Source organism: Mchenga conophoros, linkage group LG1, assembly GCF_057382185.1.
Source record: "Mchenga conophoros isolate Kocher_MC1m ecotype Shallow Benthic linkage group LG1, M_conophoros_male_GT1.1, whole genome shotgun sequence".
NCBI classification, from domain to species: Eukaryota; Metazoa; Chordata; class Actinopteri; order Cichliformes; family Cichlidae; genus Mchenga; species Mchenga conophoros.
The window spans coordinates 14,387,623-14,400,961 of record NC_140526.1 but is presented as its reverse complement, the minus strand read 5'-3'; the positions used below and the strand labels follow the sequence as shown (position 1 = coordinate 14,400,961).

Genomic DNA, 13,339 nt, shown 5'->3' with positions numbered 1-13,339 from the left:
CTGAGGTTTGGGGTCAGCTGACTTCTCTCCACCTGATACTTCTATAGTTTCCTCTTCTCCACAGTAGTCACACTTCCCTGTATTATGTTTCCCCATTATGAATAGTGTAGTGTTTAAACCAATATGTTCAAATCTTATTCTGGATATGACCACCTCCTCTCTCCTACTCCTTCCTGTCCTGTGCTTCTCATTCCCCCTCCCCGCCCTCTTTCCTCTTGCCACTGTTTTTGCCATCTTTTCTTCATTTTTTCCTTACAATACTCTTTATCTCTGTCGGACAGAAGTTAATAACCAGGTCAACTACCCCAGAAGACACCCTTTGAGACAACTCTCAATTAATACTACCTATAACAATACATTGGTCTCAATTTAGAGTAAAAAAAAAAGAAGAAGAAAAGAACTAAATCTTACACTTACTCTTTGAACTCATTGGCAAATCGTATACTCGCAAAACCTCGTGCTGCCACACACTGGACTGGAAGGCGCATTACGCTTTAGACATTCAATTTTAACAGTGATTTTGTTTTTGCATTTTCTTTCCTTTTTTTTTTTTGCCTTAAACAATTTGTTTTTACACATACCTGATCTAGATTTAACTAACTCTGATTTATCAAGCCCTGATAATCCAGGTTTCAATCCCAGATGAGAAAGCAGAGCTTTCCTACCGCACAAACACCAAGCTGCTACAGAAACCTCGACTAGGCAAACTATCTTGTTGCTGTAGCACTGTACAGTTTTGAGCCATTAAAACCGTTGTGACATTTTAATAACGCCTCATTTATTTTCCTGGGGAGCTTGAATGATAATAATGCAATTTATGGGCCAAAAAATAAAAATTAAAGCCTAAAAATAATTGGTATTGTTTAGAAAGAAATGTATTTGGATAAAAAAAAAAAAAAAAAAGTAAAGTAGCAGAAAGTAACATGTTTACATTGTAAAGGCATTATTAACGCAGTTCTTTTGGTATATATAATTTTTTCCATCTGCTACATTTCACTACTCTCCTACTTAAATCTTCATTTTAAGGTAGCTCACTGATATTTCAGTCTACACGGGTTTAATTGGACTACACGCATAAATGAAAATGACAGCAAAGAACGGTTTCACAGAATATGAAAGTGAGACAGTTATCGGAGAAGTGGAGAAAAGGAAACGTGTTTAATTTTGCAGTGTCACTTCTGGAATCTCACTATATTTACTGAAGAGAAAAAACAATGGAAGCTATTAATACTGTAAGTGAAGAATAAAGAACATTAAGGGGCACCTATATTTACCCAGAATTACCAACAGTAATGTCATAGCAGAACTTTGTTCATGTTCATCATTATTTTTAATAGGGACTGAATGATAAAATGTATGTCTCAATATGGGTTTGTGCTTGTAAACAGGAAAGGATTTTTAAATTCTCTGGGCTTATTTTTTATATCTATTTCACTGCATCAGACCTGACACACACACACACACACACACACACACACACACACACACACACAAAAAAAGGTTGCTCCATTCATTCTTTTTATCGATAGTTTGTTTGGGGGAAAATATACCTGTAGATCTCAGCTAAATGGATATTTTGCTGCTGTCATATCTTTAATTAAAAGGTCTGTTCTGCTTTTCTGAGATCACAAGACTGAGAGAAATTTTTGACTTTTAAAGCTACTCTGTATATACTAAATTGTATCCGCACTGATCACAATGTGGAATTAATCAACATTTGCGTAGCATCCTGATGGGGAGACTCGTTTTCTTCAGTGCCATGTAGTCACAATAGCATACAGAATGGATCCAATTTAAAAAGCTAATTAATGTCACTTAAATTTAGGATTATATGGGGGGGGGGGGGGGGGGGGGGAGAAGAGAGACCTTGAATTTTGTCCTTGTTCACTAAAGGGACGTATGAGTCATGTCTTGTAATCCTCTAGGACCCCGTGAAACACAAATGAGAACACATTAACATAAAGATGCAGACAAAAAGAGACTATTACAGTAACATTACAGTAACATTTTATCCCTTCCTCAAAACAAAACAATCTTTGAGCAGTGGACACTGAACATTTACCAAATCTATAAACAAATTTTTAAAATTATCAATAACTTGCTTAAGAAACAAAAATAAATAAATGGAGATGGGATAAAATGACATTGGTGAGTCAGACGATATTTGACTTCTTCATTGTTCTCCACCTGTCCTTCAGGTTGACATTTGTTCGATCTTTGAAGCCGTAGTGTTCCTTTATCTTACACCAGTTGCCCTCTCCAAATTTTTTGACCCCGTCTTTTAACTTCTGCGTCTCACTCTCTGTCCATTTCTGCAACACAATTGAAAGATTTGTTAGCTTTTTCCTACTGTGGAGAGTCCAAACATTGTTTCAATTGTTTTTAATGTAACTGACTAAAGTGAAATGTCCTCATGTGTACTGCATTATTCATACAGGAACTTACATTTGTATGATGGTTGCAAATGAGTACTTTTTGTGCAAAAGAGGAACAAAATATATATGCTAAACTGTAAATGGAGATGCCTGTATTGAACAAAGAGTTTGACTTAGTGTAATTTATGTAAATAAATTATAAATTAATTATTTATATTTATAAATAACATCCACAGGAAAGTACAGTGACAAGTTAGCTTTGTAGCATGTTTTGCTATACTTACCCTTTTCCTTTGGCCTGAATTTGAATTGGTGCTCATGTCTGAGCCTTTGTAGGAAGGCAAAAAAACAAACAAACAGAAAAACATTAAAACCAGATGTTTCAGATGGCAAACTTGCTTTAGTCTTATTGAATATTTATAAACATTTTATATTTAATGAAGTGTTACATACCGCTCTTGTTAGGGGTAACATACGACTCTTCGCCGCCCTTGCTCTCCTGTGCATCATGGTACAGTCGCTTCCTGTGAATAAGATCCAGAGTGTGTTTTTGTTTGGCAAAATGATTAAGCACAACTACAAAAGATAAAAATTAAAAATGATTAGAACTATTACTCAATCAGGCTGGGTGAAATATTCACCCAGGTGTATTCTACCACTTTTAGTTTCTCAGTTACTGGCGTTTACTAACCATTTTAAAAGACGAGGACTTTTCTTTTGACCAGAGTCCTTGTGAGGAGTGGAGGTTGTTTGTCGGACAGGATGAGAAGGTGACTCACTTGGTGAGCTCTCCACTGAAGAGGATGTGGTACGGCTGACGTCCATATTATCCTGATTCCTGAATAAATAAATAAAACTGGTCAAATATCAATCATGTTGTGGACCTAAAGAAGACAATTGGGTGAGTTGTTTTTTTTTTTTAGCATCCTACTAGGATTTAGGACTTAATTGGGTGTTTTCTGCTATGTCTAATTGGAAGGAGACCAGGACATGCTGGAGTGATTTGGCTGACATGGTGAAAACAAAATATACCCTCAGAAGACCTAAAACAGGTGGCTGGGGATAGGGAAATCCGGACATCTTTGCTCAGGCTACTGCCCTCATAACCCAGAGCCAGATAAGTAGCAGAAAAATGGATTGATGGTTGTTATTAGTTTTCACATCAAAGTTATTATAAAATAAGTTCAAACATTGAAAATTGACAATCTAGTAACCAGTAACAGGTGAGAAATGCACATTTGGACTTATTGCTTAGTAAACCATCAAACTGCTGTGCTGCAGCATAACTTTCCCTGCTGGATGCAGAGTCAGAGGAGTCAACTCAAACAGCTGAAACAAACGGTTTTTAATGTTGTATATCTACTAAACAGTAACTTTCTCATAACACAGTGGTTCTCAAACTGAGGGGCAGACGTAAGTTGTGGGGCATGGACGAGGCGAAACAATCCGGTCTTTAAGTGAGGACGTGATGAATCCTGCTTCCCGGCCCAAACTACTCTGTGTTTAATAAGGCTGTTGTGTATTTAACACGTTTTAATGCTTTGTATCTTGTTCTATTTAATCTCAAGTCCCTAAAAACAGTCAGTGATCACTGTCGGCCTCTCTCAGTTTTTATTACAGCTAATCATTTTAAATCTGTTTTTAAAACCTTACGATGTAACTGCAGCCCAGCCCATGCAGCAGTATATTAATGACTAACCTCATATTGTGGATGGATTATCTCAGTTGTTCTCCTGACTGACGTTTGGTCTGTTTACAGCATCCTGCCATGCGATTGCATTTGTCCCTAACCTTCGGAACCCTCACATTAACTTTTTATCGAGTGGAAAAAGGTTAGCGTTCATCCTCCAGCTTCACTGTTTATATGATCGCTAGCGATCACGTAGCACATCATTATATACCAGCTAGTCCAACTTCAGTAACCCTACAAAAGTCACTGCTGTTTACTTTTCTGTCTTCATTTATGTCGGAAGTGATAGCTGAGCTGTACGTCTTAATTTTTTCAGAAATCCCTCGGTCAGAACATGGTATATTATATTTAGATGGAAATTAGCGAGCTAACTCCCTGCTAACTTCTAACTCCGTTAAACTTCATAGATTCAGTTTTCATGGATGCCTGGATGTTAAACGTAATTGTTACACCTGGTAGAGCAGCCACACTGATCATTTTATTACAGATGAAAGAATTTAGACAGTTTTTAACTCTCAGTGATGCTGCAGTGATCATGTGACTTAAGGACCTGCAGCGGAGTTTGGGCCCAGGCACGGCTAATGACGTCAGACTTAACGACCGGATAGCAAAAACATCTTGCTATTTGCTACTTTAACTTACCTGGTGCGAGTTCTGTTGGCTTGAATGCAGCTCTTTTGGGTGGGCGTGGCACCTTTTTTGTCTGTTCCCCGACACTGACGGTCTTTTTCATTAGATGCAGACAGTGTCTGTGGTGTTTTTTTCCTTCTGACCTCAGGTTCCAGTTCCTCTAAAGCGGTTGTGCAGCGTGAACTTGCCTGACTGTCTGGTTCCACCACCAGCCGAGACACAGTGTAGTTCTCTCTTTTACACAGCACAATCGGATTCTTAAAGTGTAAATCTGCCCAAATTGGAGGAATGGCATTTGCTTGTGTTGGTTGGTCTGCTGGGGAAGCTTCCATAGGGCCTCCTGAGTCTCTCTGAAATAACAGTTCCTCCAAGTCCACACTTGTGCACCTCTCTGATGTCATGGAAAGCTGTTCGCAAAAATTTTCTTTTTCCAGCTCCTCTCTGTCTACTTCTTCCTCCAACTGAGCAAATGTTTTTTTATTTAAACCTGTGGCCAGGGATTTGTAGGCCGCTTCTAGCCTGGTCTTCGGGATAAGTGAATGTGTACTGGAAGACAATAAAATACTATTAACACTAGAAAACTGAAAAACAGACAAACAAACATCCTGACAACAAAAAGGTATGTACAGTTAATCTAATACATAAATGTTTTTACATGCATGGACAGTGTGATCACATGAGTGCAACATACAATTAATGCAGCTGCTAATGGTGAGTATTAATATAGTTAATAATCACTTCCAATTCAAAGAAAAGGGAGAATTATTTTTCTTCACACATTTTCAAACTGACTGTTGTTTTGCCACTGATCTTAATAGGCATTACTATGGACATTACATTAACATTAGACATTACTAACATTACTAATCAACTAAGAGAAGGGAAGCGATTACCATGGTACAAACTGGACAGTGGCTATTTGTGAACTAGAGCATGGCTGAGGTTCAGCTTGTTCATCACTTTCAGTTGTTGTGCTGTCTTGATCCACAGGGGTTCTTTCAATGATACGTTTTGCAGCCTGGGATGCATAAACCAAACACACACACACACACACACACACACACACACACACACACACACACACACACACACACACAAAGAAACTTCCATGAACAGGATTTCTGAATTGATTACATATGAAACATGGTTTGTTCTTCATTTGAATCTCAATTCTAGTCAAAAGACAATGCACTTAAATTCATAATATACAGCAAGTTGAACCTTTCATGCATTTACTAAACACACTGAGCTATTAGGACTGCTCAAGAAAGCAATCTGATATTTGCAGCCTTAAACATCCTGGTCTCTTCCTCACAAAGAAGAACTTATTATTGATTAATACTAGTATTGGAAGATACTACAAATCAAGGTGTCAGCATATATTATATCTGAGCTGAAAGAGCTGGATCTATGAAATCCTTAATCCTTAAGCAGGAAATTACAGCAGGGATGTACATGAAGAATAGACATACCGGTAATAAAGAAACATATAGAAATCCTGATAATTTTACAAGATGCGCAGGCTTTAAAAAACACCAACAAAAAAAATATCTCCAAAACCCTGGAGACTTGGTTTAGAGCAGGGGTGGGCAATTCCAGGCCCCGGTGTCCTGCAGGTTTTAGATCTTTAGATCTCTGGGTCAACACACCTGAATCACATGATTAGTTCGTTACCAGGCCTCTGGAGAACTTCAGGACATGTTGAGGAGGTAATTTAGCCATTTAAATCAGCTGTGTTGGTTCAAGGACACATATAAAACCTGCAGGGACACCAGCCCTCGAGGCCTGGAGTTGCCCACCCCTGGTTTAGAGGGTACAGTTTAATGCTGGACTGCAGTTTAATGCTGTCAACCTCATGTAACAGCAATTTCTTTGCAGATGCACCGGGCAGTGTACATTCCATTTTCCCAACAAGTGCTGAAATGTCTAAATGCAAAGATGGGCCAATCTTGACCCCAAATGTTTAAAAGGACTTCACATTGCTTAAAGTTATTCTATTGATTAGTTTCTATAATTAACTAAAAAAAACAAAACATATTTAATACAGAGCATGTATACCTTATGAAGAAGAGGAAGGCTGAAGTGGCAGATCCTCAGGCAAAACGCAAGCATCTCCTCCTTGAAGTGCTGAAAGTTGATTTGCTCAATGACTTCATGAATCTTATTCTTTTTCCTGATGAGACCCATGAATGTTGCTCTCTACAGAAAATGTGAGAAACGTGACATTAAAAATATAATGTGTTTGAATATCTTAGCATGCACCATTTAAATTTTTAAATTGTTTTAGGGATGTAATAAAATCAGACCCAACATTGTTTAACATTCATGTGACAGAAAATGAAAACTAGCCAATGCAGTTATTTGATGGTTTTGTTGTAAAGGGGGAGGTTGGCCACTGGAGGGAGCTGGAGCTAAAAAAACAAATGCAGAAAAAGTTGGGGAGGATTCTACAGTGAAATGAGGCTCCACCATCCAAAGATCATTCAGTGATCAGTCAACCCCATCCAGATAATAAAAGGGACACTTATAAGGCATGCAAGCTAAACCAATTGTTTTAATTTGTCTTTTCCACATAATGTCTTCCTGCACCAGCGCTATCATCATATCAGCACACTGATGACTGTGGCTGATGAGGAGATGCAAGATGGGAAAGCAGACTGTCCATTATCCAGTATTTTTATGGCCTAAGCTTGCAAAGCCTAGTAGATCTGAAATGAAATTAACCGTTGTGTCTTTGTCTACACTTAAAAGCTATAAAACGATTAGCAAAAGCTTCCCATCCTGGTTATTTTGTATTACACAGCATATCAACATCGATATGACAATGCTTATCAATTTTTAAACAAGACTTTACAAAATAACTTATCAGTAGGGATAAAGTTACACACTGACTTTAATGTAAATGTTATTATCGTGTAGTGAAAAAAAGGTTTAGCGAGTAACCTCACCTTTCCAATATTTTTGGGAGGAAAGTGTTTCGTCAGCACCTCTTCTGCTTTCTCAAACTTACTGTTTTTGATGAAAATCCCCATAATCTAAAGACAGAAATATATTATTTGCTAAACAGAATATAATTAGAAACCACTGTTTTGATTGCCTTTGTAGACGTATGTAAGAATGTAAAAGCTGAACAAGTGCAGATATTTAAAATGTAAAAACAAAAACAACCCACTTAATTTAGGGAGAAGTTGTCTTTGAATTAGAGCTGGGCGATAGAACGATAACGATATGTATCGCGATATAACTTTTACTCGATAGAGAAATTAAGCTATCGCGATAGACTTCGCCGCTCTTGTCCTCAAAAAAAAAAAAAAAAAAAAGGTCAGCCAATCCAAATTAAGTAGCGCAGAGCCGAACCAATCACAGCCGCAGCGTCACGTCCGCGTGACTTGTTACGTACAGCACAAGTGCCAAGCCGCACGTGTGTTTGTTTGGGAAGCAGCCAGCGGGTAATGGAGCCAGCGGGTAATGGAGGAAATGAGTGTGCCGACTAGAAAAATCAACCGAGCGTGACCGAAGAGAAAACAGATGATGGTTCCAATGCCGGAGAGATTGTCGAACGGAAGAGCCATAGAAGTTCCGTAGTGTGAAGGTATTTCGGCTATTTCAAGTCTGACAAAAAACAGAGTAGCGTGCACTGTAAATTGTGCCGAAAGCAAGTCTGGAAATACAATAAACTGGTGCATGCGTGACACTGTGCGCCACGTTATTGTTTCGGTGAAATGAATTTCTACAATACTGTTAATTCTACTCTCTGCAGTGTTTAAATGCTTACATATACACACAGTTACTGTCCCTCCACACATACGACTCGGTTCTGCTTCTATGCTGCAGCTTTGTTTACGTTTTCCCACCGAGGCTTCTAGACTTCTGATTGGCCAACATTTCTGCACGGTTAGGAATCTAGCGCCACCTGCTGCTTTGGCATGTTCATAGCAGCGTTTCCCTTCATTTCTGCCTTTATGTGTGGACGGGATTATTTTTTAAAACGAAAATGGAAAATCTCAGTTTTCAAAAATACCCGTGTACCCGTGGACGTAGCCTCAGTCTCTGACTGGAAGCGCTAATTCGTCATTCGGCTTTTGTCAGACTAAAGTAACTGTTAAAACTGTTTGAAAAGCTCAGCTATACAACAAGGAGAGATTGAGAATTTCCTTTTAGTTCTCAGTTTATTTGATATTGACAAAAGTTAGTCAGTTTTGTCTGATCTTCTGTAAAACAAACTAAGATTTATTTTTAGAATTAATATTTTGTTTCTAAGTGGAATTGACAATTTAGTCTGTTTTGTTTGTTCTATTTTGAAACTTAAACGCTTTAGCGGCTGCCTTTTGTGTAGTTTGCAATATTTGCCTTTATTTATCTGAAAAAGTCTCATGTTCCTTAAGTACATCTACCCTGTTGAACTTATTATGGGAAATAAATATTTAAATAAAAACAAGCTGCTGATTATTTCACATTTTACTTGTGAGCAACGGCACATTTAAATCTTACAAATATAGTTATTTGGCTTATATCGTGATAGATATCGTTATCGCCTGAAATGAAAAAAACATATCGTGATATGAAAAAATCTCATATCGCCCAGCTCTACTTTGAATGGAAGTACAATAAAGGAATTCAGCTCAAGAGAAATGCTTACCATATCTTTAAGAGAAGAGGACACCTTTTCATACTCCTGCTGTGGGATACTGAATTCCTGGCTTATTTTTTCCAGTAACATTAAGGCTGATTCCAGAGGAGTTGATGGCACATCCATTTCAAATGAAACACCTGTAGGCAAAGACAAACCAATATTCACTGTTGTGTTTATTCACAATATTCGCAGTATGACGAGATGTCAACCTCAAATATGAATTTAGAGAAAGCTGTGAATCAGGCTATTGATTATGACAGAAATCAAACTTAGTTTTGTTATCAAGTATTCTTGATAATCAAGTATTCTATCAATTGAGTAATAATGGAAAATTACATTTGTCTCTTTAATAAGCAATTTTTAAAATATTAAATATTAAAATGAGAAAAAAACAGGTCTTTTAAAATAAACTGCTCATTGAATTCTCTTTTAGAAACGATTTTTTTTGTTTAAAAACCGGAGCAGCTTGAGCGTAATGTTTTTAACACACCCCTGCTCTTAGATATGTTTCTGCTACGTTGTCTGTTTTTAGTTGCAAATGTGAGTGACGCCGTGACAACTGAGCGCTACAGAAGCAGTCCTAGTATTGATATGTCACCAGATGTCCTTTATATACCATGTATACACTCACTGGACATCACTGGACTATTAGGTACAATAATACCAATAAGTTTCAAAAGCTTCTTAATATAAATTTCTAAAATCCCACCCCAGCAGCTGTAGCGCATTTAGGGATTTGGATATGGTAAAGACTACTTGTGGAATTCAAACCGAGCATCAGAATAAGAATTTCAGCGACTTTAAACATGGCATGTTTGTGGTGCCAGACAGGCTGGTCTGTGCATTTAAGATGTACTGGGATTTTCTCTATTATTATGTTGCTCTTTGTTGTTTGCTGTCTCCTCTGTTTGTTTTTTTTGTTTGTTTTTTTTTTTTCTCCATACAGGTGACCCAGGAGTTCTTTTTTTTTTCCTCTCTCTTCCCCCCCCTTCTCACCGTCTCTTCTCCCCTTTGGTTTTCTTTCTTTCTCTCCCCCTCTTTCTCTCATTCATTCCCCCTGTCCTATTTATTAAAAAAAAAAAAAAAAAAAAAAAAAGACAAAGGATGAACTGAAGCTCTGCCATCACGTAATGTCGCATACTGCTGTTTCTGATGTCATTTAGAAAAAAAAAAAAAAAAAAAAAAAAAAAAAGATGTACTGGGATTTTCTCTAACAATCATCTCTAGGGTTTACAGAGAATGGTCAGATAAAGAGAAAACATCCAGTGAGCAGCAGTTCGCTGAATAAAAATTGTCATATTGATGGGAGAAGTCAGAGGAGAATAGTGAGACTATTTTGAGTTGACTCATTCACTCAAAATGGAAAATTCTGCCTGGTCTGGTGAGTCTTGATCTCCGCTGTGACTTTAGCATGTTAGTCCCCAATTCTGTTGTTAGTTGATTCTGTTCATCTGGACGCAGCGTTTTCAGTGGGAGAAACGTTTTGTCAGTCATCCAAGTGACTCCTTCAGACTCAGCTGACTGCAGGTTTCCCCAATCTTATAAACAGTACATTTGCATAATGACGACTGAAACTAGCACCACCTCAAGTAGTGAAATAAGTTTGACATTTCCACCTTGGTGTTTTACAAACTACTTTTCCTTTGTTGGAAGTTGGGATCTAAAAAGGGAGCTGCTTCACTAAATCATTGGAAGCTGACAGGTGGTTCCTGCTCTGAGACATGCCTCGGCTTTTCTCGTTGTTGTCCACACTAGGGAACATCAAGGCATGGCGTTGCTACAACAGTGACATTGTGATATGATACTTTTGTGATATCAGAATATTACATAAAAATGTGTACTGGTATTTAAATAGACATCAATGGATATCATGTCAATATGGACCAAGGAAGGAAAATTATGTGACACAAATAACTGAGGCAGCTCTGAAAGCAAAAGGTGATCAATCCCAGTATAGGCAAGGTGTAACTAATTAAGTAGCCAGTGAGTGTGTAGTCAGACTCTAATCACAAGCTTTTATTATTTATATTGGCCTCTAAATGTGTCTAACTGTGGCATAACTGTGGTACAATGTATTGCAGATTAGTTACATACCCTTTTTTAATCATTTGACAGGTAAGTTATTACATTTTTGCAAATGATTTATTTTGATGCACAGAGCTGTACACTGATGTCGCTTAAAGAACCACAGTAATACTCAGATGTGCCGATCTTGTCGATTAATGTTGAACTCACCAAGGTTTTCACCCTCATTTACCCGGGAGATAAACTGCAACACTCGAAATTTCATTGCGATGTCATCCGTGGACTCCAAAGGGCGCGCCATAATACCTGCAATAAAACAATAAAGAAGCTTCTTATTTCCCCCAAACACACAGAAATTAATAACACAAAATAGCCTAAGTAACTGGCAATAATAGCTGGCTATATGCCCACTTTTTTAACGTCTACTGAGGTGTCTCAAATTGAAGGAATACATAACCGATTTTACTGACTGGCTACAAATAACATTTTCAGGTAATGTCAGTATCATGTTTGTCAGCATTAGAAGTACAGCTACATAAACACTTGGCATTATGACAGTCCTGTTGATACTCCATTATCATGTCACCTGGAGAGAAGTCTATGCCCTAGAAACAAGTTCAATAAATAAATAAATAATTTAAAAAAAACAAACCAAAAATAAGGCGTATGGAGGTTGTATTTAAGAAAAAGATGTCTTTTGTATGGTAATAAAACTATAAATATGTCATTAAAATCACCTTGATTTTTTTCTTAAAAGACACATTTTAGTATGTTGAAAAACCACTACGTGAACGTACATACATGTAAACAGAACTGAAATTGTTCCTTGTGTATATAAAAGATCAAAACAAATAAATAAGAGCAGCCTCGCTCGACATAACAAGACGATGAGTCCGCTTAGTCTCACAACAACACGATTCATGAAATTTCCCCCGTTTATTCATTTATTTTCTGTCAGCTGACGCCTGGAAAGTTTAAGAGCATGTATTATCGTAACCAAGATAGAAGACAACTTATAAAGGAGCACTAATATTTAAGTCCGCTAACTTGTATTAAGTTTGGTACGAAGTTAGGCAGTTCTGGTAGTACTATAGCTGGTTACGAGCTAGCCAAACTAGTCAAAAACACTGTTTATACTTACAGTCGAGTATATCTATAATGGCACAGAAATCCTCGTATTGTTCATTTTTAAAGAACTCTACCGCCAAAAAGAAGTAATAATCCACTAGCCAGCCGTTCACGACAGATTCAACGCTCACTTGATAACTGTTTACAGTCTCCTTTGCCGCCATATTCACGTCAAGTTAGACGGTAAAGCAGGAAAGCATTTAGGATGAAGGCGGGGAAAATTTGAAGGCTGGCCGAAAGGCAAACCGGGGCATTTTATTCTCCGAATTTAGTTTTTCAGGCAGCACTTAAGTCATTCCAGTTGTATAAAACCACAAGAGAAACTCATCCAAGACAATAAATATCCCCAAATAACGTTTAAAAATCGGTGAAACTACAACCATGACTGCCAGTCCAATATCAAAAATACAAAATTTAATTAAGACTTTAAAAAGAGTTCTGCCTGAAAGTCAAAATTCAGCTTACAAAACACAAGCGCTTCTTCTCTGAGCCGACGTTGCACTAGCAGGATAGCACTATGCTGCCACCCAGCGGACTGGAAGAAGCAGCGCTGTTCTTTTCAAATGTTTTTTACTGCATTACTTGTACCTTGCAAGCATTTTGCTCCATCGCTGCCAACTCAGCACACCTGTACGTTGCTGTAATACTTGCATTACAACAATACTAAAAGTTTGGTGTTCCCCTATTGAAATAATTGCTCTCATTTACATTTTTGTGCATGTCTGTTTCTGGGGAGGGATTCTGAATGAAGCTCAACTGAACTTTGAAGACTTTAAATGCTTAATTATGTAATTACAGTGTGTATTTTTTTTGCTGCTGATTTGCTTAGTAGATCTAGAGTTAGTGATGGTGCGTGGG

At 37.6% G+C, this 13,339-nt stretch overlaps 1 protein-coding gene across 1 annotated transcript; it reads right to left on the bottom strand.

Moving 5' to 3' along the window:
* Positions 1-680: 680 nt before the first annotated feature.
* Positions 681-12,833, bottom strand: LOC146583085 (telomeric repeat-binding factor 2-like). Its single transcript, XM_085267027.1, has 11 exons — positions 12,495-12,833; positions 11,564-11,659; positions 9,335-9,465; positions 7,644-7,730; positions 6,754-6,894; positions 5,589-5,713; positions 4,708-5,241; positions 3,067-3,213; positions 2,829-2,899; positions 2,660-2,703; positions 681-2,312 (listed from the first exon to the last, which is right to left on the bottom strand). Exons 1-11 carry the CDS (start codon positions 12,643-12,645, stop codon positions 2,154-2,156), a joined length of 1,686 nt encoding a protein of 561 aa, XP_085123153.1. The 5' UTR covers positions 12,646-12,833; the 3' UTR covers positions 681-2,153.
* Positions 12,834-13,339: the final 506 nt, after the last annotated feature.